At 40.2% G+C, this 27342-nt stretch overlaps 1 protein-coding gene across 1 annotated transcript in view; it reads left to right on the forward strand.

Moving 5' to 3' along the window:
- The first annotated feature begins 2782 nt into the window (after positions 1–2782).
- The window catches only part of STK38 (serine/threonine kinase 38), a 40977-nt gene continuing 16417 nt past the window's right edge, over positions 2783–27342 (forward strand). Inside the window, 6 exon segments of the mRNA XM_032862362.1 lie at positions 2783–3071; positions 7793–7928; positions 19587–19638; positions 20527–20649; positions 22425–22508; positions 26137–26260. Coding sequence (XP_032718253.1) covers positions 7798–7928; positions 19587–19638; positions 20527–20649; positions 22425–22508; positions 26137–26260 — 514 coding nt within the window. The 5' untranslated portion in view covers positions 2783–3071; positions 7793–7797.

The raw sequence follows: 27342 nt of genomic DNA on the forward strand, positions 1-27342 counted from the left end.
AAACAGAGACCAGAATACCCTGTCAACCCAAGAGACCACTGAGCAGGAGAAGTGGCATGAAATTTCCTAAGAACTTGGAGGATTCCCCAGCCCCGTCATCTTTGAGACACTCCAGTCACGACATGGACAAAGAGCCACCTGCAAGATGGACTCAAGTGAGTGACAAGCTGCACTGTGAACCTGGGCACTCTGTGCCAATGCTACTGGCCTGTGGATCTCTCAGGAGACCCCTAATTGGACTGCCAAATTCTCCAGTTTGCCCTGGGATAGTACAGCAAATTATTTGTATGATTAATGAAAAGAACACATACTTTGTGGCAAAAAAGGACACAAACACACAAAAAAGCCCCACCAAGCTGAGAATCTTGATTAGGTGAATTATATTATAGTTATAATTATATGAGGACAGAGATAATACAGAATAGAAAATACAAAGGGATTGACTCTGTTTCGTGTTACCATTAACCAGAAGTCAATTGATAAGGGTCCTAGATGGCTCAGTTGGAGGAGCATGTGATTTTTGATCTTGGGGTCTTGAGTTCAAGCCCCATGTTGGGTATAGAGATTACTAAAGAAAACAAACAAACAAACAAAAATCCTGCAATATGGCATTCTCCATTTAGATTAGAGAGTTAGATTAAAAGAGAACAGCAAAGTAATATATACTCCATGGCAAACATTGTTGGCGGGGTCACCCAATAACCATTTTCACTCCCTTTCTTTTTTGCTTGCCTCCATTACAGAATATTTAAAAAGCTGAGTATTTGCTCTCCCCAGAAGGGTGGCCATGTGTCACAGTTCTGGTTTGAGACCTCTATGAAGGTTTCTACAAGCTATATGGAGCAGCTACACTCTGACCAGAATGGATTCAGAGTGATCTTTCCAGGGTCTGGAGTAGGGTGAGGAGAGCAAGACACTTCCCTTGGAGTGTCTATATAAAGATGTCTACATACTACATAAGATTTATGAGGGTGGCAAAAGACTCAGTAAACAAAATAACATTTTAATGCAGTGTTTAAAAAATAAAAATTAATGCAAAAGATGCATGATGAACAAAAGATCAGCATTTATAATAATGACAGGATCCAACAACACCAGTAGCAGAGGGAAGCAAATGAAGCCCAGTCCCACGGGTGTAGGGTCAGATCACGCTCACTTCTTCCAACTCACAGTCTGAGGTGGGTATAAGTGACTGGTGCCCATTTAGGTTTTGTGCCTACTTCCTGGCCACAAGGGAGTCTACCAGAGAAGAGCAGCATATTCTGGCTGAGCTGTTTTGAGGAAAACCTTAGTGTTTATTAGAATTAGGGTACAGATAAATTAATATAGAACAATACAGAATAGAGGATGAGATGCTTCTTGTGAAATTGGGAAGTCTCCAAGGAAAAGATAAGGTTTCAGCTGGGGAAAGGGGAAAGCAGAAAGAACATTGGATTTGCAACCAGAAAATGGGACTCCCCTCTTTGCTGTTTGCTTTACTAGCTGTGACAATTCAGGCAAGTCACTTTGCTTCTCTGAGCGTTAGTTACGTTATGTGTAAAAACTCATCCTGCGTGACCTGCCAAAGACTTGTAGGGATGAACTAGATTAACTAAGTGAATGGGCTTTCTAAACTGAAAAGCACTATGCAAACATCTTGCACTGTTATTAAGTCATTAAGGACAGGTAGGACTTTAACAAAAGGCATTGGGGGAGAAGGGCCTTTGGGCAGAGAGAATGAAGGCTGAAGTGGTTTTTGTATGAGGTGAGACAAAAGGAAACTGAGCTTTGAAGTCTAGGAAGATGAAAGCAGTCAAGGAATGCCTATGTTTTTAAGACCATTAAAGAAACAAACCCCAGGACCCCAAGCTTGAAGGGTAAAACCAAGCTCTATAGTCTTACAGTTACTCAAGAGAGAGGCACCAAACTAGCACAAAACACCCTAATAAATGACTTGCACATTTTGCTCCTTACATGTCTTTTTGAAGGCAGGCAGTCACCATATATCTTACTCATCTTTGTTTACAGGAGTCTGACACATTCTGGTCAAGAGCACTGTGCTCCATTCTCAAGGAAAGAATGAGCGTCCAAAGGCTTGGGACCTCTTTACTCCAGGGTGGTACAGACTAAGGGGTTGCATAGCTTTTAAAAGCAGCTTCTTCTGTGCACACTGGGATGCCCTCCTGATGGCCTGATATTAGGAGAGCTCTCCAGATCCCAAGTAAGGTGTGTTAGTCCTTAAACTGAGGAAGAGTAAGATGGGACCAAGGGCTCCAGCCGTCTTATTGCTACAATAATAAAAAATCAGGGAGGACGACGATATAAGTGATAAAATTTCATAGAGCTGTAGATGAGTGAGAGCACACCAACTCACACAGAGGCACAAATGAGTGCATGGCAAACTGGTTAAATCTGGGTAAGGTCTGTAATCTAGTCAGTCGTATTGGTCTGGTTAGTTGTATTGTGTCAATGTCAATTTCCTGGATTTGCTAATGTAGTGTGGTTATGTAAGACGGTGAGGGAAGCTGGGTGGGTGATGGGTACAGGGGACTTCCTTGTATCAACTTTGCAGCTTTCTGTGAGTCTATAATTATTTCCAAATAAAGCAAACACAAAGAAACCAGAAAACAATGGGCACCTTCCCTGAGCCCAGCCTAGCCGCACCAAGACCGCTCCACATGGCCCGCTTCTGCCCTCCTCATGGCCTCTCCTGTTCAGGTAAGGCGGGGAGAGTGGGTGCGGCCCGGCCGCGCACGCGCAGGCCTAAAATCCCCGCCGCGTCGCTGGGCAGTCACGCTTGCGCAGTCTTGGCCCCTGGCTGCCGCGCCAGCCCCTCTACGCGGCGGGGGACTCGGCTGCCTTGGCCCCTTCGCGCTGCCGTCTTTTCCGGCAGTTGGTGCGCTTCCTGTTGTACTTACCCGCACCCGCCCCTCCGACCCTACCTCAGAGACCCTAACGCGTCCCCACCTCTCCTCTAGTCCGCCGGCTGCTGCCACTGGGGCTCCGCCTGTCCGCCGGTCGAGAGAGGTCGCTGGCCGGGCGGGCGTCTGCGGCTGTCCGCCGCCCCCAGCTCTTCCACCCACGGGGCTCTGGTGAGTGTCTTGCTGCCGCTGTCTTCAGTCCATCCCAGGCTCTCCCCCTCATCTCCGCCCGACTCTTTTTGGGGTTCTCCCTTCCCGCCGGCTTCCTCTTACCAGCCCTGTCCTGACGGTCCCGCGGCCGCTCTCCTCAGCCTACTGACAGCCTCCCCTCTTCTCCCGGTTTGCAGAGGCTCCCCTGTTGGTCCTTGCCACATTTCTCCCAGTCTCAGGCTCCCCACCCCATTCTTTCTTTTTGTGCTGTTGGGGCGGGGAGCCAGGCTCTCTTCTCTTTCCCATGTTGCCAGCTTTGTCTTCTCGCCGCGTCCGCTCAAGTCCCCTCTGGGATCTCAGTCATTACCAATTTCCACCTCTTTCTTTTTTTCTGGGGTCTGAGAACCTGAGAGCTGTTGTGTGAGGCAGAGATGTGCAAAGCTCGTTTTGGGGTGTGGTTCCTTTGAGTCTGCCCCCTTCCCCATGGTTAGTCTTAGGGTACTGGGCTTCAAATAATCTTAAAATTACAGGAAAATCGAGTGACGATTTTTTTTTTTTTTTCAAGAAGAGAGTGGAAAAGGAAAGTCGATAAGGACTTAGAGGAAAGTCTGTCAGAAGTGTGTAGAAGCAGCTAGTGTGGAGAGATCACATCTCCCAGTTTGCATTTTGAATTGACTAAAAGGCACAAAGAGAAACTTGTTTTTGAAATGTACAGAGGAAGGTTGAAGTGAGGTAAACCTTGTGCTTCCTCTCCCTTTCAATTCACCTTGGCTCTAAATTAGACTTAGCCAGGCAGTAGATGTCATTTCCCTGAACATAAAACAAACACCACGATTACAGGCTCCACTCTTAACAGGACCAGAGCTCTGTTCTCCAACTTTGTATGGAAAACAACTTCACCTCCCAGCTCTATCCCCACGATACATACATATATTCTTAGCTCCTAGTAATCCTTAGCTCTCAGTAAATCTTTCATAAGGTGCTTACTAAGTGCATAGCATTGTGCATGAGATGGAGAAGGATATTAAAAGTAGTCTAAGACAGGTGCTTGTTTTCCTGTGGCTTACAGTTCAGGAGGAGAAATTAAGATACGTGATTCTTAAGGACTCGTATCTGTGTTCACTTGCCCAAATGGAAGATACTGGATTGTCAGTCACAAAGAAATAAAGAATTGGTGAGGGAAGGGGTATTCATAGAGATAACAGTACCGTTGTAAAGTCAGTCAACCAAGGATAACCATCTAGGTTGAATAAAAAATTGTTTTCATTTGATCTACTTTTTTGTTTTAAGATTTTATTTATTTATTTGACAGATAGAGATCACAAGTAGGCAGAGAGGCAGGCAGAGAGAGAGAGGAGGAAGCGGCTCTCTGATGAGCAGAGAGCCCAACAAGGGGCTCTATTTAAGGACCCTGGAATCATGACCCGAGCCGAAGGCAGAGGCTTTAACCTACTGAGCCACCCAGGCGCCCCATCATTTGATCTACTTTTTTTTTTTTTAAGATTTTATTTATTTATTTGACAGAGAGATCACAAGTAGACAGAGAGGCAGGCAGAGAGAGAGAGGGAAGCAAGCTCCCTGCTGAGCAGAGCCCGATGCGGAACTCGATCCCAGGACCCTGAGATCATGACCCGAGCAGAAGGCAGCGGCTTAACCCACTGAGCCACCCAGGCGCCCCTTGATCTACTTTTATATAAGTTTGCAGTACCTACCCCTAATTTTTGAAGACCACATTCTTTTCTTAAATTTTTAAAACTTTTAAGAATTTCTTACCTACCTATTCCCTAATTCTGCAGAGATGGAGAATGAAACAAACAGGGAAGGGACCTCTGATGGCCTGTGGGTCAGGGCATGAAGGCTTGAATTCTCAAAAGTGTGAGGGAAAGCCCTCTTATAAAAAGTACTTGGTTGACCCAGTAAAGCTATAAATTACTATAGGGCAATAGTAATTGTATCTTTTGATGAAAGGTTATTAGAATAGGATAATCCTTTTATGAGTGGAGGAGGGGAAGGAGGAGAAGGTTTTGAAGAAAGGTCAAAGGGAAGGATAGTGTAACCTTTGCCATTACATTAGAGACTGTATGTGAAGGTTGAAAATCATTCTGCTAGGAAATCTGTTCATCTGTTATATGAGCATCTTTGAGTACACTTAATCTCCTGTTGATCTTTTTAAAAGCTTAGAAAGCCATGCCAGTGAGTTAAATGAGTAAAAAGTTTCTCCACCTCATATTTATGTACTTAACCAACCTAAATGTAATTTTGTTCTTTAGTTTTGTTGACAACTAAAAAATCATTAACTTGCTCAACTTACTGTTATTAACCACCTATGATATGAAAGGCACTGGTTGTCTTAGGCTTAAATACTTTAGTTGTATTTTTATGTTGAATAATGTCAGTTGTTAAAATGTAACCACATAATATGTATATATAAAAAGGTCTCTAGAAATGTTCAGACAAGGGAGGAGTACAGAGCACTCCCTTGCTTCAGACTTGTTTTTAAATCTGGTTTGAAAATTTCACCAGACTTAGAGTGCATGTGGTTTTCATTGTGGGTGGAGGGGGTACAGGCTGACAAATAAGGAACCACACCCAAGCATCATAAAACAGAGGTCTTTAAACAATTCTGATAGCCTAAAAATATTTGGGTTTGTTTTGGTATTGGCAGAAACTTCCCCATAAAAAATAACATTGTAACAAATAATATAGTAAGGTAGAGCTGAGTTCACTTTCTTGAATTTGTTATTACTGATAATTTTGGCATTTCATGAATGAAAATACTTGAAGTAGAGCCTTTATTTTGAATCTCTTTGCTCTGAAAGGATTATTTTACATGATTTTCCCCTGAGTATCTTTTAATAAAATTGCTTAATGTTGTTTGTCTTAGTAATAATAAGTGTTTGCACATTCCTTAATAGCCTTAATCTATGAGACAATTTAAAAAGCTGCTAAATATTAATGTGAGAACCTTAAGGAAACTTTCATAAAGTGTACTATCTTTGAAAATGGCTCTTGGCCCCTTCTGATTTTTTCTCAGCTTTGTATTGGGACAAAAGGACAGACTTAGAGGCTGGTCATGTTGGAGGAAGGCATGATAAGGGTAAAATATTGAGCATTATTGCCAATTCTGGAGCAAGTCCAGATTGGTGAATGGTCTGGCCAAGTGTGACAATATGGGCTGGCAAAAATATCTGGGCGAAAATGAGATTTAAATTCGGGAAAAAAAATGTTCTATAAGCTATTTAGACATTGTTGATATCAGTTTCTCATATGTAAAACGAGGAAGTTAGGGTTTTTGTTTTTAAGATACCTTCCATCACTAAAATTATGATTCAGGGGGCACCTGGGTGGCTCCGTGGGTTGAGCCTCTGCCTTCAGCTTGGGTCGTGATCTCAGGGTCCTGGGATCGAGTTCCACATTGGGCTCTTTGCTCTGCAGGGAGCCTGCTTCTCCCTCTCTCTTACTGCCTGCCTTTCTGCCTTGTTGTGTTCTCTGTCAAATAAATAAATAAATAAATTTTAAAAAGATTTTATTTATTTATTTGACAGAGATCACAAGTTTGTAGGTTCGAGCCCCACATTGGGGGAAGAGATTACTTAAAAATAGTCTTTAAAAATTATTGGTAATTTAAAAGTAATAGTACATGCTCATTGAAGAAAATACATAAAATGTGGAAAAGCCCAAACAAGAGTAAGATGATCTATTGCATTCTTATTGCCGGAGTTATGCCATTAGTAATCTTTTGATACATATTTCAAATAATTCTGTGCACCTCTAGTAAACACATAAATAAAACTGAGATCATGGTATACTGTTTTGTAACCTGTTTCCACTTGGATTGGAAACATTTTCCCTGATGTTCAACATTTGAACATATTTTAATTGTTCATTATTTAACTATAGGACTTTTCATTCCTATTGTTGGATATTCAAGTTCAAAGTGCTACTTTGAACCCCCTGTGTATGAATCCTTATGGGTCTTTGATTTCTCCAATGTAGATTCTTGGATGACAAAGAATTAAACTGTGTCTGTATTATATATTCTTAATTTGCGCTTATGGTATTGTGATCTTGTTCTCTTCCTTTTAAAAATTACAGCATAAAGTGGCACCTGGGTAGCTCAGTCCTTAAGCGCCTGTTTTCGGCTCAGGTCATGATCCCAGGGTGCAGGGATTGAGCCCCGCATTAGGCTCCCTGCTTGGCAGGAAGCCTGCTTCTCCCTCTCCCACTCCCCCTGCTTGTGTTCCCTCTCTTGCTGTCTCTCTCTGTTGAATAAATAAATAAATAAATAAATGAATGAATAAATAAATAAAATTATAACATATGTTTTAAAGATATATTCATGTCACTTTTAGATACAAATAGATTTGCTTTTCACCGCTGCATATTATTTCTTTATATGCACCCACAGCATTTTCTTTATTTTCTTACTGAATTAGCTTCAGCTTACTATAACACAAATGATGGCATAATAAACATCCCCTGTAATGCACAAGTTTGTACATTTCTTAAGAGCCTGTGAGACAATTTCTTTAGGCCTTATACCTAAAGGTGGTATTTCTGGGTCATAGGACATTACTATATACTTATTTTCACCAAGTATTCTGTTTGTCTGGCTTTTGTTGTATATTATATGTTTGTCCTCCAGAAAACTTGTACCAATTTACTTTCCTACCAGTAAGTTAGGAGAGTGCATAATTGGTGGATTCTAACTCCAAAACTAATACCTCTTTCTTTGTTTCTAGCGGCCATGGCAATGACAGGCTCAACACCTTGCTCCTCCATGAGTAATCACACAAAGGAAAGGGTGACCATGACCAAAGTGACACTGGAGAATTTTTATAGCAACCTTATCGCTCAACATGAAGAACGAGAAATGAGGTAAAGAGCTGTGTTTGAGATAATTGTGTCATGGTTTTGGCATTTGTGTCTAGTATCATAAGACACATTCATAATATCATTGAAAGGAGGTAAGAATAGCAGCAGCCATGTAATAGCCTATCCCATTACAAAGGAAGCACGGTGTCATTGATTCCAAAGCCCTTGCTATTCACACACTTCTTTCTATTACCAGTCAATAGCACAGGGGTCCCTGGCCGGCTCAGTTGGTAGAGCATGCAACTCTTGATCTTGGGGTTGTGAGTGTGAGCCCTACATTGGGTGCAGAGGTTACTTAAAATTAATTCTTAGGGGGAAAAACCCCACAGAATTCCTCAGTAGTATAAAAAAATTAATTGGGCCACATCCTTGGATTCATTGTTAAGGCAGAATGATGTAATGGAAAGAGCAGCCCTTACGGAATCAGACCTGGGTTTAGAATCCTGCCTTTATCATTTAGTAGCTGTCGGTGTCTGGAATAAGTTTCTTAGTCTTTTTTTTTTTTTTTTAAAGACTTTTTATTTATTTATTTGACAGAGAGGGAGAGAGATCACAAGTAGGCAGAGAGGCAGGCAGAGAGAGAGGGAGGGGGAAGCAGGCTCCATGCTGAGCAGAGTGTCCAATGCGGGGCTGGATCCCAGAACCCTGAGATTATGACCTGAGCCGAAGGCAGAGGCTTAACCCACTGAGCCCCCCCAGGCGCCCCCCAGTTTCTTAGTCTTTTTGTGTATCAGTTTCCTATCTGGAAAATGGGAATAATACTTTCCTTGCAAGATTGGCTCTGGGGATTATACATAATGAATGTGAGTCACCACCATAGTGTTTCTCACAGAGTAATCACTTAATCACTTGGCACCTGTTGTTATTGATCCAGTGTACACTATTCATGTAGTAATTCGTAATTGAAATTTTATTCCCAATATTTTATTATGAAAATATTCAAAAGTGCAGAAAAATTGGATTAATATGCTGAATACCCTTATATACATCATCTAGATTGTGTAATTGTCATTCATTATTGTATTATGTATTCATCTATCCATCTCTCTATCCATTCATTAAAGCATCTTAATTTTTTGCTATGCTTCAAAGTATATTGGTGGGGCACCTGAGTGGCTCACTTGTTAAGCCTCTGCCTGCTTCTCCCTCTCCTGCTCCTCTTGCTTGTATTCCCTCTCTCCCATCTCTCTCTGTCAAATAAATAAATAAAATCTTAAAACACACACACACATACAAAATATGTTGGAGGTGTCAGTATGTTTTACTTCTGTATATGTCTGCGCTCACTCGCTCTATTTATATATATATCTGTATCTCTCTCTCTCTCTCTATATATATATCTGTATATATATATATATTTTTTTTTTAAGAGTGTGAATTTTGCATATGGTGAAATGCACAATCTTCCTCTGGTTGTGTTTTTTCCTTTTTTTTTTTTTGGTAAAGGTTTTATTTATTTATTTGAGAGAGAGCGAGAAAGAGCACAGAAGGAGAGGGAGAAGCAGACTGCTGCTGAGCAGGGAGCCTGATGCAGGGCTTGATCCTAGGACCCTGAGATCATGACCTGAGCAAAGGCAGAGGCTTAACAACTGAGCCACCTAGGCGCCCCCCCCTTTTTTTTAATTTATTTATTTGATAGAGAGAAATCACAGGTGGGCAGAGAGGCAGGCAGAGAGAGTGGGAGGAAAGCAGGCTCCCCGGTGAGCAGAGAGCCCAATGCGGGACTTGATCCCAGGAGCCTGGGATCATGACCTGAGCTGAAGGCAGAGGCTTTAACCCACTGAGCCACCCAGGCGCCCCATCCTTTTTTTTTTTTTTTTTTTTTTTTAAGTAATTTCTACACATAGTGTGGGGTTCCATCTGAAATGCACAATCTGAAGGGTACTAGTCAATGAGTTTTGACAAATGTATATACCTGTAGAACTTAAACTCCTATCAAGACTTAGACCATTACCATCATTCCAGAAAGTTCTTTGATTTCTGGAGACATTCCTCCAAACTCAGGCAACCACTGTTGGAATTTTGTTTCTATCATGGATTAGTCTTGCCTGTTCCATATAAATGAAGCATGTAAACAGATTCATATAGTAAGTACTCACTTGAGTAAGGCATCTTTCACTCAGCCTGATGTTTTCAAGGTTCATCCATGTTGCTATTGTATCAATACTTTGTTCTTTTATATTGCTGAGTACCATTCTGTTTTCTAACTATACCTCTGTTTTTACATTCTTCTGTTGATAAACATCTGGGCTTTTTTGAGTTTTGGGCTGTTTTGAATGAGCTTCTATGAACATTTGTGTACAGATCTTTTTGTGAGCATTTGATGTCAATTCTTGGGTAAATATTTAGGAGTGGAATTACTGGATCATAAGTGTACATAAGTGTATGTTTAGTTTTATAAGAAACTGCTAGACCTTTTTCCAGAATATCATGAGCCTTGTGTGATACTTTCAATTGCTTTACATTTTTGCTAACGAAATGTCTGTGTCCCCCCCACCCTTTTTTTAAGATTTTATTTATTTGAGAGAGAGAGTGAGAGAGCATGCATGAGAGAGAGAGAGCGCAGGCACGTGCTGAGGGGAAGAGAGGAGGGGAAGGGGAAAGAATCTTGAGAAGACTCTGTGCTGAGCTTGGAGCCCAACACAGGGCTCAGTCTCACAACTCTGAGGTCATGACCTGAGCCGAAGTCAAGAGTAGAAGGCTTAACCTACGAGTCATCCAGGTGCCCCTCCTGTTCATTACCTTTACAGTGTCTTCAGATGAGCAGAAATTTTAAATTCAGTTTTTATTTTATTTATTCATTTATTTATTTATTTTTAAAGATTTTATTTATTTGACAGAGAGAGAGAGAGATCACAAGTAGGCAGAGAGGCAGGCAGAGAGAGAGAGGGGAGGAAGCAGGCTCCCTGTGGAGCAGAGAGCCTGATGCGGGCCTCGATCCCAGGACCCTGAGATCATGACCTGATCCGAAGGCAGTGGCTTTAACCCACTGAGCCACCCAGGCGCCCCTAAATTCAGTTTTTAAATTAGAAATCTAATTTGGCAATTTTTTTTTTTATAGTAAAACTTTTCTGCCCCCAAGTCATAAAGATATTCTTCTGTATCTTCTTCGGGAAAGTTTATAATTTAGTTTTTACATTTAGTTCTATGATCCATCTTGAATTAATAAGTGTGTGAGATGGGGGTTGAGCTTTATTTATTTTTTTTTTTGTTATGAATATCTGGTTGTTTTAGCACCCTTTGTTGCAAAGATTTCCTTTCCCCATTAGGTTCTTTGGCACTTTTGTCAGAAATCAAATATCATGTAATGTGTGTGTATTTCTGGGTTTTCTTTTTTCTTTTTTTAAAGACTTTTTTAGGTAATCTCTACATCCATTGTGGGGCTTGAACCTACTACCCGTAGATCAAGAGTCACATGCTCTATTGACTGAACCAACTAGGTGCCCCGATTTCTGGGTTTTCTATTCTCTTTCACTGATCTTTTTGTCCCTATGCCAGTATCACACTTCATTACTATAGTATCGTGGTAAGTTTTGAAGTCATCTAGTTAGTGTAAGTCTTAAATTTAATTGTTTTGGGTTTTTTTCCCCCCAAGATTATTTTGGATATTCTAGGTTCTTTGTATTTTTATATAAATTTTAGAATCAGCTTGTCAATTTCTAGAGGAAAGCTTGATGGGATTATGATTATAATTGAATATATAGACCAGTTTGGGGGAGAACTGATATCTTAACAGTATTGAATCTTTGATGCATGGACATGCGATATTTTTCCATTCTCTTAAGTCTTTAATTTTTCTCATCAGTGTTTTGTAGTGTTTAGTGTAGGGGTCTTACATGTTATTTTTTTCTTCTGTTGCTAGTATTTTGGGGGTTTTTTGATGCTGCTTTAAGTGGACATTTAAAAATCTTTTTCCAATTATTTGCTTCTAGTATATGGAAATAGAACTGAATTTTGTATACTGACCTTAAATCCTATAACTTGCTAATTTATTTATTCTACTAACTTTTTTGGTAGATTCCTTTGGATACTCTGTGTAAACAATCACGTCATATTCAAATAGAGAGTTTTACTTCTTCTTTTCCAATCTATACACCTTTTCTTTCTTTTTCTTCCTTTCTTTCTTCCTTCCTTCCTTTCTTTCCTTCTTTCTTTCTTTCTTCCTTCCTCCCTCCCTTTCTTTCTTTCTTTCTTTCTTTCTAAGTAACGTATAATGTATTATTAACCCCAGGGGCACAGATCTGTGAATTGTCAGCCTTACACACTACACAGCACTCACCATAGCACATACCCTCCCCAGTGTCCATAGCCCAACACCCTGCCCCCGGCAACCCTCAGTTTGTTCTGTGAGATTAAGAGACACCTTTTCTTTCTTTTTCTTGCCTTATTGAATTGGCTAGGATATCAGGTACAATGTTGAATCTAAGTGGTTGAGACTAGAGAGCTTCGTTTTCTTTCTGATTGAAGGGTGAAAGCACTCAGTATTTCACTGTTTGTTGTGATGTTACCTGTAGGTTTTTCAAGGATGCCCTTTGTAGGTTGGGGAAGTTTTCTTATGTTCCTAGTTGGCTGATAGTTTTTAACTAGAGTGGATGTTGAATTTTGTCAAATAATTTTTCTGCATCCCCTTTTCTGCATCATTGTTTATTCTATCAATATGATGAATTACAGGGGTGCCTGGGTGGCACAGTCATTGGGTGTCTGCCTTCGGCTCAGGTCATGATCCCAGCATTGTGGGAACGAGCCCTGCATTGGGTTCCCTGCTCTGTGGGAAGCCTGCTTCTCCCTCTCCCGCTTCCCCTGCTTGTATTCCCTCTCTCACAGTCTCTCTTTCTCTGACAAATAAATAAATAAAACCTTTAAAAAAATGTGATGAATTACATGGACTGTGTTTTTGCATGTTAAACTAACCTTGCATTCCTGGGGTAAAACTGTCTTGATCATAATGTATTATTCTTTTTTATGTTGCTAGATTTGATATGCTAATATTTTGATAAGGGCTTTTACAGGCACATTCTTCAAGAGGATGTAACTCATGATTAGATTTTAAATATGCAGAGCTGTATGCAGAATAGCAAAATATTGTATAGCTAGCTGCTGCTTATTGAAATAGACAAGTGCCTGTAAGTGCCCTATGTTAGGATGATGGGGAATTCAAAAATAAATTTGCACAATATATCTGTAGGCATGCTAGTGGAGATAGATAGCTCTTTTTTTTTTTTTTTAATTTCTTTTCAACGTAACAGAATTCATTGTTTTTGCACCACACCCAGTGCTCCATGCAATGCGTGCCCTCCATAATACCCACCACCTGGCTCCCCTAACCTCCCACCCCCCTGCCCCTTCAAAACCCTCAGGTTTTTTTTCAGAGTCCATAGTCTTTCATGATTTGTCTCCCCCTCCAATTTCGCTCAACTTCCTTCTCCTCTCCATCTCCCCATGTCCTCCATGTTATTTGTTATGCTCTGCAAATAAGTGAAACCATATGATAATTGACTCTCTCTGCTTGACTTATTTCACTCAGTGTAATCTCTTCCAGTCCCATCCATGTTGATAGAAAAGTTGGGTATTCATCCTTTCTGATGGAGGCACAATACTCCATAGTGTATATGGACCACATCTTCCTTATCCATTCGTCCGTTGAAGGGCATCTTGGTTCTTTCCACAGTTTGGCGACCATGGCCATTGCTGCTATAAACATTGGGGTACAGGTGCCCCTTCTTTTCAATACTAGATAGCTCTTTTTAATACAACCACTCTATTGAAATCAGAGTTTCTGGTGTTGTAGTTACAAAACAAATACTCTGAGTTCTGATTAAGTTACTTGTTTTATTTATTTAAAGATTTATTTTTATTTTAGAGAGCACACACACATGAGCAGAGAGAGAGGGCCAGAGAGAGGGGGCAAGAATCATACTCTGTTTAGCATGGAGTCGGATGTAGAGCTTTATCTCAAGAACCTGATATAATGACCTGAATCGAGACCAAGGGCCAGGTGCTGAACCAACTGAGTCAACCAGGCACCCCAATTTATCTATTTATTTAAAAAAGCTTTTATTTATTTATTTGAGAGAGAAAGAACGAACATGCGTGCGAGCTGTAGGGAGGAGAGATAATCTGAAGCCAACTCTGCGCTGAGCGCAGAGCCTGATGTGGGCTCAGTCCCATGACTGTGAGATCATGACCTGAGCCGAAACCCAGAGTTGGATGCTCAACTAACTGAACCTTGTTTTATTTAATAATAGTTGGTTTTTAATCCTACTGGCTCTGCCTTATGGTTCATTATTAATATATTATCACATTATCTAGGAACAATATGACATATGGTTTTATTTATGTTATTAATAAGTGTTACATCATGGTGGCACCTGGGTGGCTCAGTCCTTAAGTGTCTGCCTTTGGCTCAGGTCATGATTCCAGGGTCTTGGGATCGAACCTGGCTTGGGCTCCCAGCTCAGCGGGAAGCCTCCTTCTGCCTCTCCCACTCCCCCTGCTTGTGTGCCCTCTCTCTGTGTCAAATAAATAAATAAAATCTGAAAAAAAAAAGAAAAAAAATTGTTAGATGGGGCACCTGGGTGGCTCAGCTGATTGTGTCTGACCCTTGATTTCAGCTCAGGTCTTGATCTTAGGGTTCTGAGTTCAAGCCCCGCATTGCCTACTTAAAAAAAAAAAAAAAAAAAGGAAAAAACCCAAGCCTGTAAGAAATGGATTTTCAGGCTTTTTCATGTTATGGGTGGAAATGTCATAGAACCTTGATAAACAAGCAGAGTCTAAATAATATGAGACAATCAATGATAAACATTTTATTATGAGTAAATCACTAATATGTGATGAGTGGTTTGAAATAAGTATTGGGCTAGTAAATTTTGAGATTAGGTTGTATAAATTTTCAATATATATGCTTTGTCTGGATGCCTTTAAAATCTCTAATATTTCTTCCACACATATACACCTTTTGCATTGTTCCATTTATAGTAGAACACTAGGTTATATTTGAAACAAAGTACTTAATGACAGGGGAGATGAAGCCAAAGCCTAGAGGTAGAAGAAAGAAGAAAAATCATTTAGGAATGGTTTCCTGTGTAGAAATAGAATATGAGAACATTCAGTGAGTTTAGAAACATTACAGCAAGTTCTACTGATCTATTTATAAACAATTAAACCCCCTAAGTCCGGTGTCTGTTTGATGGTCTCCTGGTAATGCTACTGGTAGACTATAAACTGAACCCACTCAGGAGTGCAAGTTCATCTTCTTTATTAAATCTTTGTTTTGCCTCTGATGGTAAGGTTATCTAGTTATAGCAATTCTTCTGTTCTCTCTCTTATGTGATCCTAGGTATCCAGTAAATATTGATGTTTGCCAAATTATTCATACAAAAAATAATTTATAGCAATCTGAAATCAAAACTGAGGAAGCTGACATTTTTTTCTTATAAAATATTCTGTGTTGTTTCTGTTCTTCATGAATACTATTTCGGTGGATTAATTAAAGCCACAAAAATCCAATTTAATAGGAAGTAATGGTATGCTTCCCTCCTTTCCAGCCCCCAAATCAAATAAAAACTTTCCTACATTTTACCCACTGAGAACCAGCACTGTCTGCTACTCCTTTTAGGTTTTTGTTTTTGTTTTTTTTAAAGATTTTATTTCTTTGAGAGACAGCATGAGAGGGGAGAAGGTCAGAGAGAGAAGCAGACTCCCTGTAGAGCTGGGAGCCCAATGTGGGACTCGATCCCTGGACTTCAGGATCATGACCTGAGCCGAAGGCAGTTTCTTAACAAACTGAGCCATCCAGGCACCCTCCTTTTAGGTATTTTTACCCAGGTTTTCTTGTGTCTGTGTTTGGTCTGATCTGATACTGAGTTGCAATATGTGATGATTATTAGTGAGCAAGTGTCAGTTTTATTTAAGTCCCAGAGATGAGTAAGTCTTGACCTTTGAATGTTATTCACTGACTAGATACATCAGTCAAACTAAAGTAATTTGTTGAGATTTTTTCTTTTTAAGAGAGCAGTGGGGAGGGGCAGAGGAAGAAGGACAAGCAGATTCAGCTCCAAGCGGGGAACTGACCCCAGCATGATCTCATGACCTTGAGATCAAAACCAAGAGTCAGACACTTAATCTACTGCACCACCCAGGAACCCCAGTTTGTTGAGTTTTTTAAAAAAATCTGTGTTAAATTCATTTTTAGGGTATTTCTTGAGAATTTTCTCAGTTTTGATCATGAAAATGACAGTGATTATTTCTGTACTATTTTTCCTCATTTTTAATTTTTCATCAACAGAAATGAGAAATATTGTCTGGTCAGCTCTTGTAGAATTCACTGGCCCTTTTCTCCTATCCCTGCAGCCTCTGAACCAAGCTGTGCTGTGAGGTGAATTTAATATTAGCAAAGGGGGCTAATTACACATAGTCATGAATGTGTCTGCACATTATTACACGCTGTGATCCCTCCCCCCCACCCGCCGTTTGGTGACATACATTTTATAAAGTTGCTGTGTACAAGACACTATTCTTCGTGGAGGAGGAGGATTCAGATATGAACTTTGCCTTCCAAAAATCTTACTGTCTTCTGTGAGAAGTGAGCTCACACGCAAATAAATAGAGCTCATGGAAAGTAATGGGGTGAGGTTGGGTGTGGCCTCTAAGTGTGAAAGTGGCCAGTCTCTCTCCCAGAATTCTTCTCTGGAATATTGGAGTTGTGTGGAAGAATGGCTTCGTCAAAAGATCTTTGATCAGAGACCAACCAGTGGAGGGGCCTGCTCTTCTTTTTCATTATGAACACTTCTAAACACACACAGAGAAAGACTAATAAAGTGAACTCCCATAGTCAGCCCTCAGATTCAGTAATTATCAAGATTTTGTTAAATTTGTTCCATTTTATTTTTTCTTGCTGTTGTGTTTTAAAGCAAATTTCAAACATCTGTCATTTCAATCCTATGTACTTAAGTGTACATCTCTAAAAATATGGCCATTTCCTTGTATAATTACAATGCCACCATGAATCTAACAAAGTTAACAGTAATTTCTTGGTGTCATCTCACAGAGGTTGTCACTTGTAAGCCTCATTTCAGGCTATCCTTGCCATTTTGGGTGTCTTTAAGGTCTTCATTGGCTTGGACCCAATAAATCATTACTGTGGATAATTCTGCATGATAGGCTTTTTCTGAATACTTTTTCTAATGGAAGAATCTGATTGTGTTCAAGGAGTTGATTCTGATAACTTTACTCTCAGGTAGGTTCAGAAAGCAATTTAATAATTTACACTTGCAGTCAGGCTACTTCTTAGTTTGAATTGAGATTTAAAATATAGTCAGAAGCAGCCATCTCTAGAACACACATTGTATGATAGCACATTGGACTTCTAGCTCATTTTTAGGGTATTTCTTGAGAATTTTCTCAGTTTTGATCATGAAAATTGTATGATAGCACATTGGACTTCTAGCTCAATCTGGTGTGATCATTCAAAAGAGTACAGTCAGAAAGTATGATGATGTTTGATATTCGAGGCATAAAAAGAGCTAACCATGGTTGAGTTATTGATGTTATCTTTGATTCTTTTTACTCTTCTCTACTTCAACTAATTAGCATATATTCCTGAAAATACCAACAGTAAGTACAGCCTTATCCCTCCAATACACTTGCAAACAAAGATGCATATCACAAAATATTCTGGAAACCCAGAGAAGTAGGCAGGCTGGAAGCCACATAAGTGCTCCCCCCATCCCCCCAACAGGGTCAGAGTAGATCTTTTCACTTCCTGAGAGCTTAGACACAACTTGATATATATCATCTGATACTATAGACTTGTAATATGATTTTTAACATGCTGTTAATTTTAACTAATTGCTGTTATTGCAATAATTATTTATTGACCCAAATAAAACCCATTATCTTCTTGTGGTCCTTTCTCTGTGTTTCCCTATCTCGTTTAGCGGCATCATTATCCTCCCACACAAGAAAGTCTAAGATTTTTCCTTTGACACCTCCTGCCAGTTAGTCATCTTTGTAGTCCCTCTGTTCACTGCATTCTAGGTTTCCAGCCCTTGTTCCAGATCTGGACTCCATATCTGAATCATTATGAGAGCTTTTAGTTCGCTTCAGTCTTTGTCAGTTACTTTCCCTGCCAGTCTATCAGCTCCTTACTGCTGGCTGTCATTTTAAAATAGAAACCTCTTCGCATCACTCCTTTACACACAAGCCCTTGGAGCTCTTAGTTATTTCCAGACTAAGCCAGGCCTTTCAGTGTGACATTTGAAGTGCTGCATGCCTCCCCGCATTAGACTACAAGGTATTGCTTCGTGTACTCCCTACTTTCTTTCCTTTTTTTTTTTTTAAGATTTATTTATTTATTTTAGAAAGAGAGGGAGAGAGACAGAGTGCACAGTGGGGAGAGGCAGAGGGAAAGGGAGAGCAAGTCTTAAGCAGACTGTGTGCCTAGTGCAGAGCCTGACTCGGGGTTGATCCCATGACCCTGAGATCACAACACCAGCCAAATATCCAGAGTCGGGCCCTAACCGACTGCAGCACTCAGGCGCCCTATATTCCTACTGTCATTCTTCCCTGTCCTGCCCACATCGCCTGTTACCTGAAATGCTGATAAGGGATAGAGACCCCAGCCAACGTGCCTTCACTTACTATGCTGAATAAAGGCAGGTTGTATAGAATTAGTTCTAAGGAAGTTTTTCTTGTTTCTTTTAGTTCTGTCAAATCAATATGAGACTGTAGATGAGAAATATTCTTGGATACAGTTTTTAAGGTTTAATACTCCGGGGATTTAGAGTCTTAAGTTTTTGTTTTTGTTTTTTTAATTTTTATGTATTGGACAGAGATCACAAGTAGGCAGAAAGGCGGCTGGGGCAGGGTAGTTGGGGTAAGCAGGATCCCCGCCGAGCAGAGAGCCTGATGAGGGGCTTGATCCCAGGACCCTGGAATCACAACCCAAGCCAAAGGCAGAGGCTTTAACCCACTGAGCCACCCAGGCACCCCAGAGTCTTTTAAGTTTTAATTGTGGTGACAGTCACCTGTTTTGATCATTCCTGCCTCTCCCCTTGAATCTCTAAATTCTGCCTTTACTGTTGTTTATTGCTCTTTGCTTATGGCAGGGAGGAGGAGGAAGATATAAAAATAAAGGAAGTGGAGTTCAGTCAGGGAGAGAGAGAGACACCCTGATAGAAGAGGTTATCAAACACCAGCTGTTTGTGGTTTGTTTAAAGGGGAAATACTTGAAAAAAGAGAGAGAACTTTTCATTTTGAAATAGGATTCTTTGTTGCATTAACATACGGTCTTTTTCAAAATTATGTTAGTAACTGTAATTTTTTTTTAAAGATTTATTTATTTTTGAGAGAGCACATGTGTGCACAAGTGGTGGGGATGGGGAGAGGGGCAGATGGAGGGGGAGAGAGAGAATCCTCAAGTAGACTCCACGCTGAGCGCAGAGCCCGACGTGGGGCTCCATCTCACAACCCTGAGATCATGACCTTGGCTGAAACCAAGAGGCAGTAACCCAACTGACTGCACCACCCAGGCACCCGGTAATTTGTTGTTTTAATGAGCATATGAGATTTACCTGTTTTTACCATTTAAAAAAATACTGTGTTTATATGGACTTTTCAGAAAGGTATTCAACTGTTATTTCAAATATCTTTATTTATTTTTAGACAAAAGAAGTTAGAGAAAGTGATGGAGGAAGAAGGCCTGAAAGATGAAGAGGTAATTCATATTGGGAAATTCTTCCTTGAACCCAGCATGGCAAATCTTTTTCAGCAAGTTGTTAGCCTTGGTACATAGGGTGCTTGGCTTAGAGGAATTTATGAGGGCTGATGTACTTCTGGATTTAGGTACTCATGCAAAGGGAGAAATTCATTACTAAGTACCAGGGAGAGGAAGATTTATCTAGGCACAATTGTAATAAGTTAACTAGATTCAGAATTCCAAGAAAAGAAAGAGATGAGATCACATTAAAATTAAAAACAACAACAACAACAACTTATAGCATACTTATGGAAATCACAGAAAAGTCTCGATAGGAGTGGAGCAAATTTCTGAAATCATTATCCAGGCAAAATATCTCTTCAGATGAGTCCTCCCAGTGTCTACTGACGTGGTAGGAGAAAATATAGTTAAGAAACTATGCAAGAAACTGAAAGTGGAAATGCCTTCAAAAATAGGAATGAATCATAGAATTCAGGAAAATGGTGAAAAATACTGAAAACTTGTGGGAAATATAGAGCATAAAATGAACTCCAATGTGTAAAAAAAGACTAAACCCAGAGGGAAATTAGAGAAAACCCTATGCCCTTTTATTTTATAGAAGTTTAAAGGAAAATATTGGTTGTTTATTCTTCCTTCTTTAGAAAAGTTAGGATAGTTGATTGCCAAACTAGGTTGGTCAGAGTCCTCAGAGGAGGCACTCCACATCTGTTCAGTATGGTTTGGTTATTGTGTCCAAAGGCTGGGGAGGAGAGATGTGACCTCTTAAGGGTTCAGAAGGTTCTGCTTAGTCCGCTTGGTCCTGCTTTCCCATTCGCAAATAAGACTGCTATGAAGTTGCAGTTTCAGCTCCTCCCCTTCCCACTTCTCTCCCCCTTTAAACATTAGAAGCGTTTGAGGAGGTCAGCGCATGCACGGAAGGAAACAGAGTTTCTTCGTTTGAAGAGAACAAGGCTTGGATTGGAAGATTTTGAGTCCTTAAAAGTAATAGGCAGAGGAGCATTCGGTGAGGTAAAAAACCACAGCTATGTATCAGATACAAAAACACCACACAACTCTGAAGCTGCTGACATACCGTGAGTTCTTGATTGTTGATAGATCTGCAATATGGAGTAGGTGGGTCAGGCATGCCAGCCCCACCTCGTAACTGCTCCGTCTGTCCTTTATGTCCCCCTCCACTGTCCCAGGTCTCTGATTGTTCTTCTGTTTTGCCAGAGATGGTGTTGATGCTCTAAGTATTGATCTAGAGGGAGAGTTGAAAGGTAGAAGAAATCAATACTTATTATCTACTGAGTGCTTCTCTCTTACAATCATGACAATAACTCATTTTATGGATGATGAAATTAAGACTCAGGGGGGGATATATAATGTTCCATTGTCACACAACCAGTGAGCATCAGTACCAGAAGTTGGGCCCAGGAGTTCCTGATTTTTATTTTTTCTTTTTAGTTTTTAATTTACTTGGTGCTCATCACAACAAGTGTGCTCCTTAATCACCATCACCTATCCCCCCACCCGCCTCTCCTACGGTAACCATCAGATTGTTCTCTGTAGTTCTCTGTTTCTTGGTTTGCCTCTTTCTCTTTTTTACCCCTTTGCCCATTTGCTTTGTTTCTTAAAGGAGTTCCTGAACTTAAAGCTCTCGCTTTTCCTAGGATCACACTGCCTCCCCAGGAGCAAACTAACAGCATATCTCCACCCTTTATTTCTTCCCCTCAGATTGCTATTGCTCTAATGATGGCCCTAGGAAACAGAATTTATAACAATGGGTTATACAGATAGTGGTAGAGAGTTGAAAGCATTTGCCACTTCATCCCACCTGGTCCTGTGGACGCATCCTGCTTAGTCACAAGGGCAGTCTGTTGGGGAGGGTTTGAATGAGCCTGTGCAAGGTCATCTTCATTAAAGGAAAACACCCAAAGTGAACGGCTTACTGATGCAATAGTTTCATTAACTTTGTATAAAAAGAGCAGCATATTATTAAAAAGCCATACCTAGGGGAAATGAGAGCAACGAACTTAGAGGCACAAGTGAAAGATGAAATTGATCCCTCAGTGTTCAGAATCCCTGTTGGCTTGTGGAGAGAGGGAAAGGTACAGTACCACGTCTAAAAGGGTTTTCTGTTTAGGGAGGAAGGGACATGGGACTCAGTCAGGAAAAACTGAAGAAAGGTGCAGGGAGAAGAAAGCATACTTATTGGGGAGGGGGTGCGGTGCAGGGTGGTGATATGAAGGGACTTGACAAGAAGTTTGTCTTTGGATTTGCAGACCATTAATTTTCTTTTCATCATAAAATTACCTGTTCTTTTTCAAAACATTGGAAGATAAAAAAGAGAAAGGAAAACTGCAAAAACCCCATTTCCCTAATTATACATTTTAGGTTTTTTTCCCTTCTAGACGTTTTTCCTATGCATGAGCTTTTGCTGTTGTATTAAACATTGTTGTCATCACTTCCTTAGGGTTCTGAGCTGATTGGATGACATGTACCTTGGGTGTAATGAGTCCTTAAGTTTGAAAGGGTTTTAAATTAGATTGATGTGTTCAACTAGGGAGCCAAAGCTGTTCAGATGTGGAGATGTTTGAGAATGTTTTCAGGGCTGACTTCATGGTATATAATAAATATATCCATTTTGGAACATTAAAAGGCACTTTTTTCTGCTTTGTTATTGCTGGTTGCTTATATTAATATTGTAATACTTTTTTAGTTTAAATTATTTCTTGTAGTACATGAAAGCGCTAGCTTGACATTGTGAACTTTTGACTTGGCATTTCTTTTATAACTTTTAGGTGCGGCTTGTTCAGAAGAAAGATACAGGGCATGTATATGCAATGAAAATACTACGTAAAGCAGATATGCTTGAAAAAGAGCAGGTAAACCACAATTGTAGCAGTGATTTTAGTCAACTTATAAAATTTTTTGTCATGTAGAACTGTTCTTTTTGTTTATTTGAAATGTATTTTCTTATTACAGTTTCCTTTAGCACTGTCATGTGTGAATATACATATAATATTACTTTTCTTTCCCCAACAAAGAAGCAGTTACATATATCTTAAAAGGACAAGTACTGCCTTATGTTGTGTGGTCTTTTAAAAGTTGAAAACCTATTAGAAGCATCTGCTGTTTGTGTCTCCCAGTTGATTACAAACTGTGCTTGTCAGGAGGAGCCTGTTTTTGAGGTCACACTTGCTGTGGTAGCGTGTTCCTACTGAATGCTAAGAGAAATTGTATATATATACCTTGGAACTGAGACTTGGGAACCAGAATTTGGAATTTGGAATCTAAAATGTGTCTTACTATGCTTCATTATGTACCCTCAAACCAAAGTTGGGTCTTCTGAGTAGCTCGTTACTACCCAAGAGAGACCAGTCTTCTTTCTGAATGAATTTGAAAAAATCTAATGCAAACGGCAGAGCAGTGCAAATTCTCTTTTAAGGATTAAGAGCACCTTCTAAAACCTAAACCTACTTTGCATAGAGATCTATAAGATGCAGAAGTACTTTATGCAAAATAAAATTTTTAATATTGGACAGCATATTAAAAATAAGAATGCTGTGTTTCTGTAAATCTAATTTCATTGAGCGGTTTGCTTAAGAACAGATTGTAGTGGGTGATGCCTGCATATGTCCTGTAAAGGATCAGATGCTCCAGGAGGGCAAAGAGAGACCCTGTGGCAAGGAGAGCTCTGGGTGTAGAGTGCAAGAGCAGGAATGGAGAGCAGCTCTGCAGCCAGTCCCTTCTGCCTCTTGAGACATGATCGCTGAGGCTTCTCTGCCTTTTAAGTTTCAGTCACCATTTGGAGTTTTTATTTTCTCTTCAATTTTCATACACTACCCATAAGCTTAGAGTCACAGGAATTTTGGTTGAGAGTATCAAATACCCTGGCAGTGAACCTTCAGACATCATAGCTTATGCTAATGCCGGCTTCATTCAGAACGCTCAACAGCCCTGTTTATGTATTATCTGAAATTAGTGTGTGGAATGGGTATAGGCAGTGAAAGAGTTTCAGTTAGTCTTGAAAAATGAAATGTAAAACTATATTGATTAGTCAGTGTATTTTGTATTTCGTGAGTAAAGTTTATTTTTACAAGACCTATTTCCTGTAGTTTTTTTAAACAAAGGCTTTAAAAACATTTCTTCATCAAACAATTAGTGTTCAGAATCACATTGTTAAAAGAAGTGTGTATGAGGACTTTCCCTTATTGGTCCTTCATAGCGTGTGCCTGTTGCCCAGCAGGGTCACAGAGGACAATCCAAGCATAGGGTGTAAAAATAGTTTTTTGAATATTGTACCTTCTTCAAAATCATTTTCTAAAGTTCTCTACATGAGAGTAGAGGGGCTTTCTCTGAGAATAGGATTTTAAACAATGCATTAACTGAATTGTTAGCTCACCGTGCTGTTGGACTCTGTGGGTTTGATCTCGGGGTGGTCCAGTTAAAGTCTCTGGCCCCACACGCTGCCTGGATCAGCCATCCTGAAGCATAGTTTGTGTCGGGTGTGACAGGAAGTAGACCAGTGCAGATCCATCACTTTTGGGTGGGGCTGACAAAGTTTAGATTCAGAGCCTCACTTTTTGTAGGTAGAGGTGCCTTATCTATAGGAAAAGTTTGTTGTTTGCTTTTACTAAACTGAACAGGAATTAAAGCTACTCACTGAGAGTTCAGGTTGTTATCCTGATCCATAGGGTGGAAATTTTTAAGGATAATAAATTTTAGAGGATAAGAGACCAGCATTTAGCTATTTTTTTTCATGTTTCTCTTACATTGCAAAGGAAAACTTCCTGTTGTGATGCCAATATCATATTAGAATGGGACAAAATACGCACTTTTATCTTTGCTTTTCTAGCACTTAGGGGAGCAGCTAGCATTTAGCTCTCTACCCCATTAAATATTTACAGAACAGGGAAAGGGAGCCTCTGATGTGAGTTGCACCTCTGGTTCTTCCCTCCCTATTTACCTGACTCCACTCTACTCTTGGGGTTCCTAGCTGCTGTTTCAGCCCCAGGACGGAAGGTCAAGGTATGCACAGGTGACCTAGAGCTTTCCCCTTGGCAAACAGAGAATGTGGCAGTCACCATTCTGTCCTCCAGGGTGACTGATGAGTGGTAGTAGTGGTCCCTCCCCTTTTCTTTGGCTCCCTGCGACAAGTAAAGGTCTTCATGTCTGCTAATGCCCAGGGCCTGGCCTCAGCTGCAGTCGAGCAGGTGGCATTACTGTTTCCCAAAACTTTGCTTCTTTATGAAAGCTGAGGAAAAACATCTACCCTTACTCAGTTTCTTCCTGATTTCCTAACACTGTTCCTTACCACCCTTTTCTTCCATTTTCCCACCCTCGTACCCTAAGTAGAGATGTACAAAATGGAAATTTTCTGCAACATTGAAACTATTTAAAAAGTCCCTAAACAATTTTAGTACAGACTTGGAACCGAAATCCGTAAAGTCAAGTGCCCTGAGGCCTGCAGAAAGAATAAGGCAGCTTATGTCTAAGATGGGAGAGGGTTGGGAGCTGCGTCCAACTGGAAGAGTGAGTGCCTGACTTTGCCAAAGAGATTCCGATAAAACAAGCAAACAAATAGAACATCGTAGCAAATAAAACAACAACCAGGGGCTGAGTTTGCCACAGAAGGGCCAGTTTGTGAGCTTTAGTACATCTTCACCTCCAAACATAGAGGAGAAGTCAAGCCCTGCAGTGTATGTTAAGAGCAAAACCTCTACTCAAGGATTGGACTGGGTCTTAATAAACATAGACATGGATGAACCCAGCTTTGCATCTTATGATACTTATGTAAGGAGGGGTTGGGATTTGATAACATGCAGCAGTGTTTTGATTACTATTACATATTTAAAGTAGATAAGGTAAATTTGATAATTAAATATTATTGTAATGAAGTAATTCTGCCAGTTTTCCCAAATTTTTGGCAACTTGGTCTCCTTAGCTAGTTTATAAGAGCAGAAAATTGGAAATACCAGAAATTTGAATCCGTAACTTCTCTTAGATGTTCTTACATTCAGCTTAGTAAGAACTGAGCACTTTTCTCTGTGTGCAGCAGTGAACCGAATGGTGTGGAGTAGTGTTCTAGAACTGTCAACCAGGGCGCTTTCCTTGCAGATAACCTTGCAGACCCAAGGCAAGACTTGTTTAGAGAGTCTCATCTTGGGGACTTCTTTTTGTCTTAAAAGGTTATTGGGACAAAAAGCTGTGCCAAAGAATGGTAGTTTTAACTAATCAGAAGTTCAATTTCTAGCACTGTGAAAGTTGCCGTTTGCATTACAGCCATTCGTTGTGTTATTTTTTTAAGCCTTTCATCACTCAGGTGTTCATGACTGAATACCTTCAAGTCAAATGTTTTCCGTTTTGAGTTCATACGTTTGCCTGAGCACAAATTAGATCTTTTACGTCATCACAATTTAATACTCAAACAGTATTTAAATTGTTTAAACAAATATACAGTCGAATAAAGCAGAGCAAGGCTTGTCATTAATCAAATGCGTATACCTCCAGGTTGGCCACATTCGTGCGGAGCGTGACATTCTAGTGGAGGCAGACAGTTTGTGGGTTGTGAAAATGTTCTATAGTTTTCAGGATAAGCTAAACCTCTACCTAATCATGGAGTTCCTGCCTGGAGGTAATTACTTGACGATGAAAGGTCATTTTTCCTTTTTGTTCTGTGGTTTCTCTCACTCTCACGTCAATTAACCCTCCTTTCTACTTTTAACCGTGCTCACAAAGTTGCTTTCTGTATCTTTTTTAGGTCTGTAAACGAGGTCAGTAACCTGTCTTGTGCTGGGGTGCCTTTCTACAATTCTTAGTGCCATAAAAGTAACCTTCTCATTCATTCTCATGATTTCAGATGGACATTTCTTTCTTTTCTTTTTCTTTTTCAATATATAGGAATAAAATAGGGACTCTGCCTGCTCTCCTGTCAGTGGGAATCATGTATAATCAATTACCCAGGTGACCAAATTGAAGCTATTACATTCTTTGCTTCAACTTTTTTGTTTCTTTTTCTGTAACTTGTATTAATAAGGAGTGACTTTCTCATTACCTATATCAGTAGCCAGAAACAGTTTCTCATTTCTGAGATTTCAAGTTTTACATAACTCAGCATGTGTATCTCCTAAGACTGCTCCAAAGTGAACCCATAACAGAACATACCATCTGTTCTGGGGAACACAGTCTGTTTGCAAGTGAGCAGATGAGCTGTGAGCAAACCCTGGTGGGGGGAAAAAAAGAAAACTTTTTCTCTTTTTGGTTCTATAACAAAGCAAATACAACTGTGGCATAATATTTTTATCCTGTGATAACCTTTCTTTAGATCTAGAGTCATCAGTTTTTAACGAACAGTTAAAATGCAAGTTAGGAAAGAGTCTGTGGTAGAATGAGGAGAAACTTTTGAACATTTAGATGCCAGTTCTTAAATAAGAATAAGAACCGGCTCAGTCCCCAGCCCCTCAACACGTGTCTCCTCGAGCCTTACATGCTCCATCTTCCATAGCTCCTCATGTCTCCTGGACCCTGCCCTTTGCACTCGGTGGAGCTGGCCTGCAAAGCCATAGACCATCTGCCTTGAGCTCTCTGATCATCTGGGCAGACTCGCACAGGTGAGGCCACCGGCTACTCTCCTGGGCCACAGCGCTAAGGCCACACAGCTACTCTAGAGCTGGCCCGAGTGCACCACTCCCATGTCTCTGGTGTGCCTCCAGATTG

Source organism: Lontra canadensis, unplaced genomic scaffold, assembly GCF_010015895.1.
Source record: "Lontra canadensis isolate GAN:19392208 unplaced genomic scaffold, GSC_riverotter_1.0 scaffold23, whole genome shotgun sequence".
Classification (NCBI taxonomy): Eukaryota; Metazoa; Chordata; class Mammalia; order Carnivora; family Mustelidae; genus Lontra; species Lontra canadensis.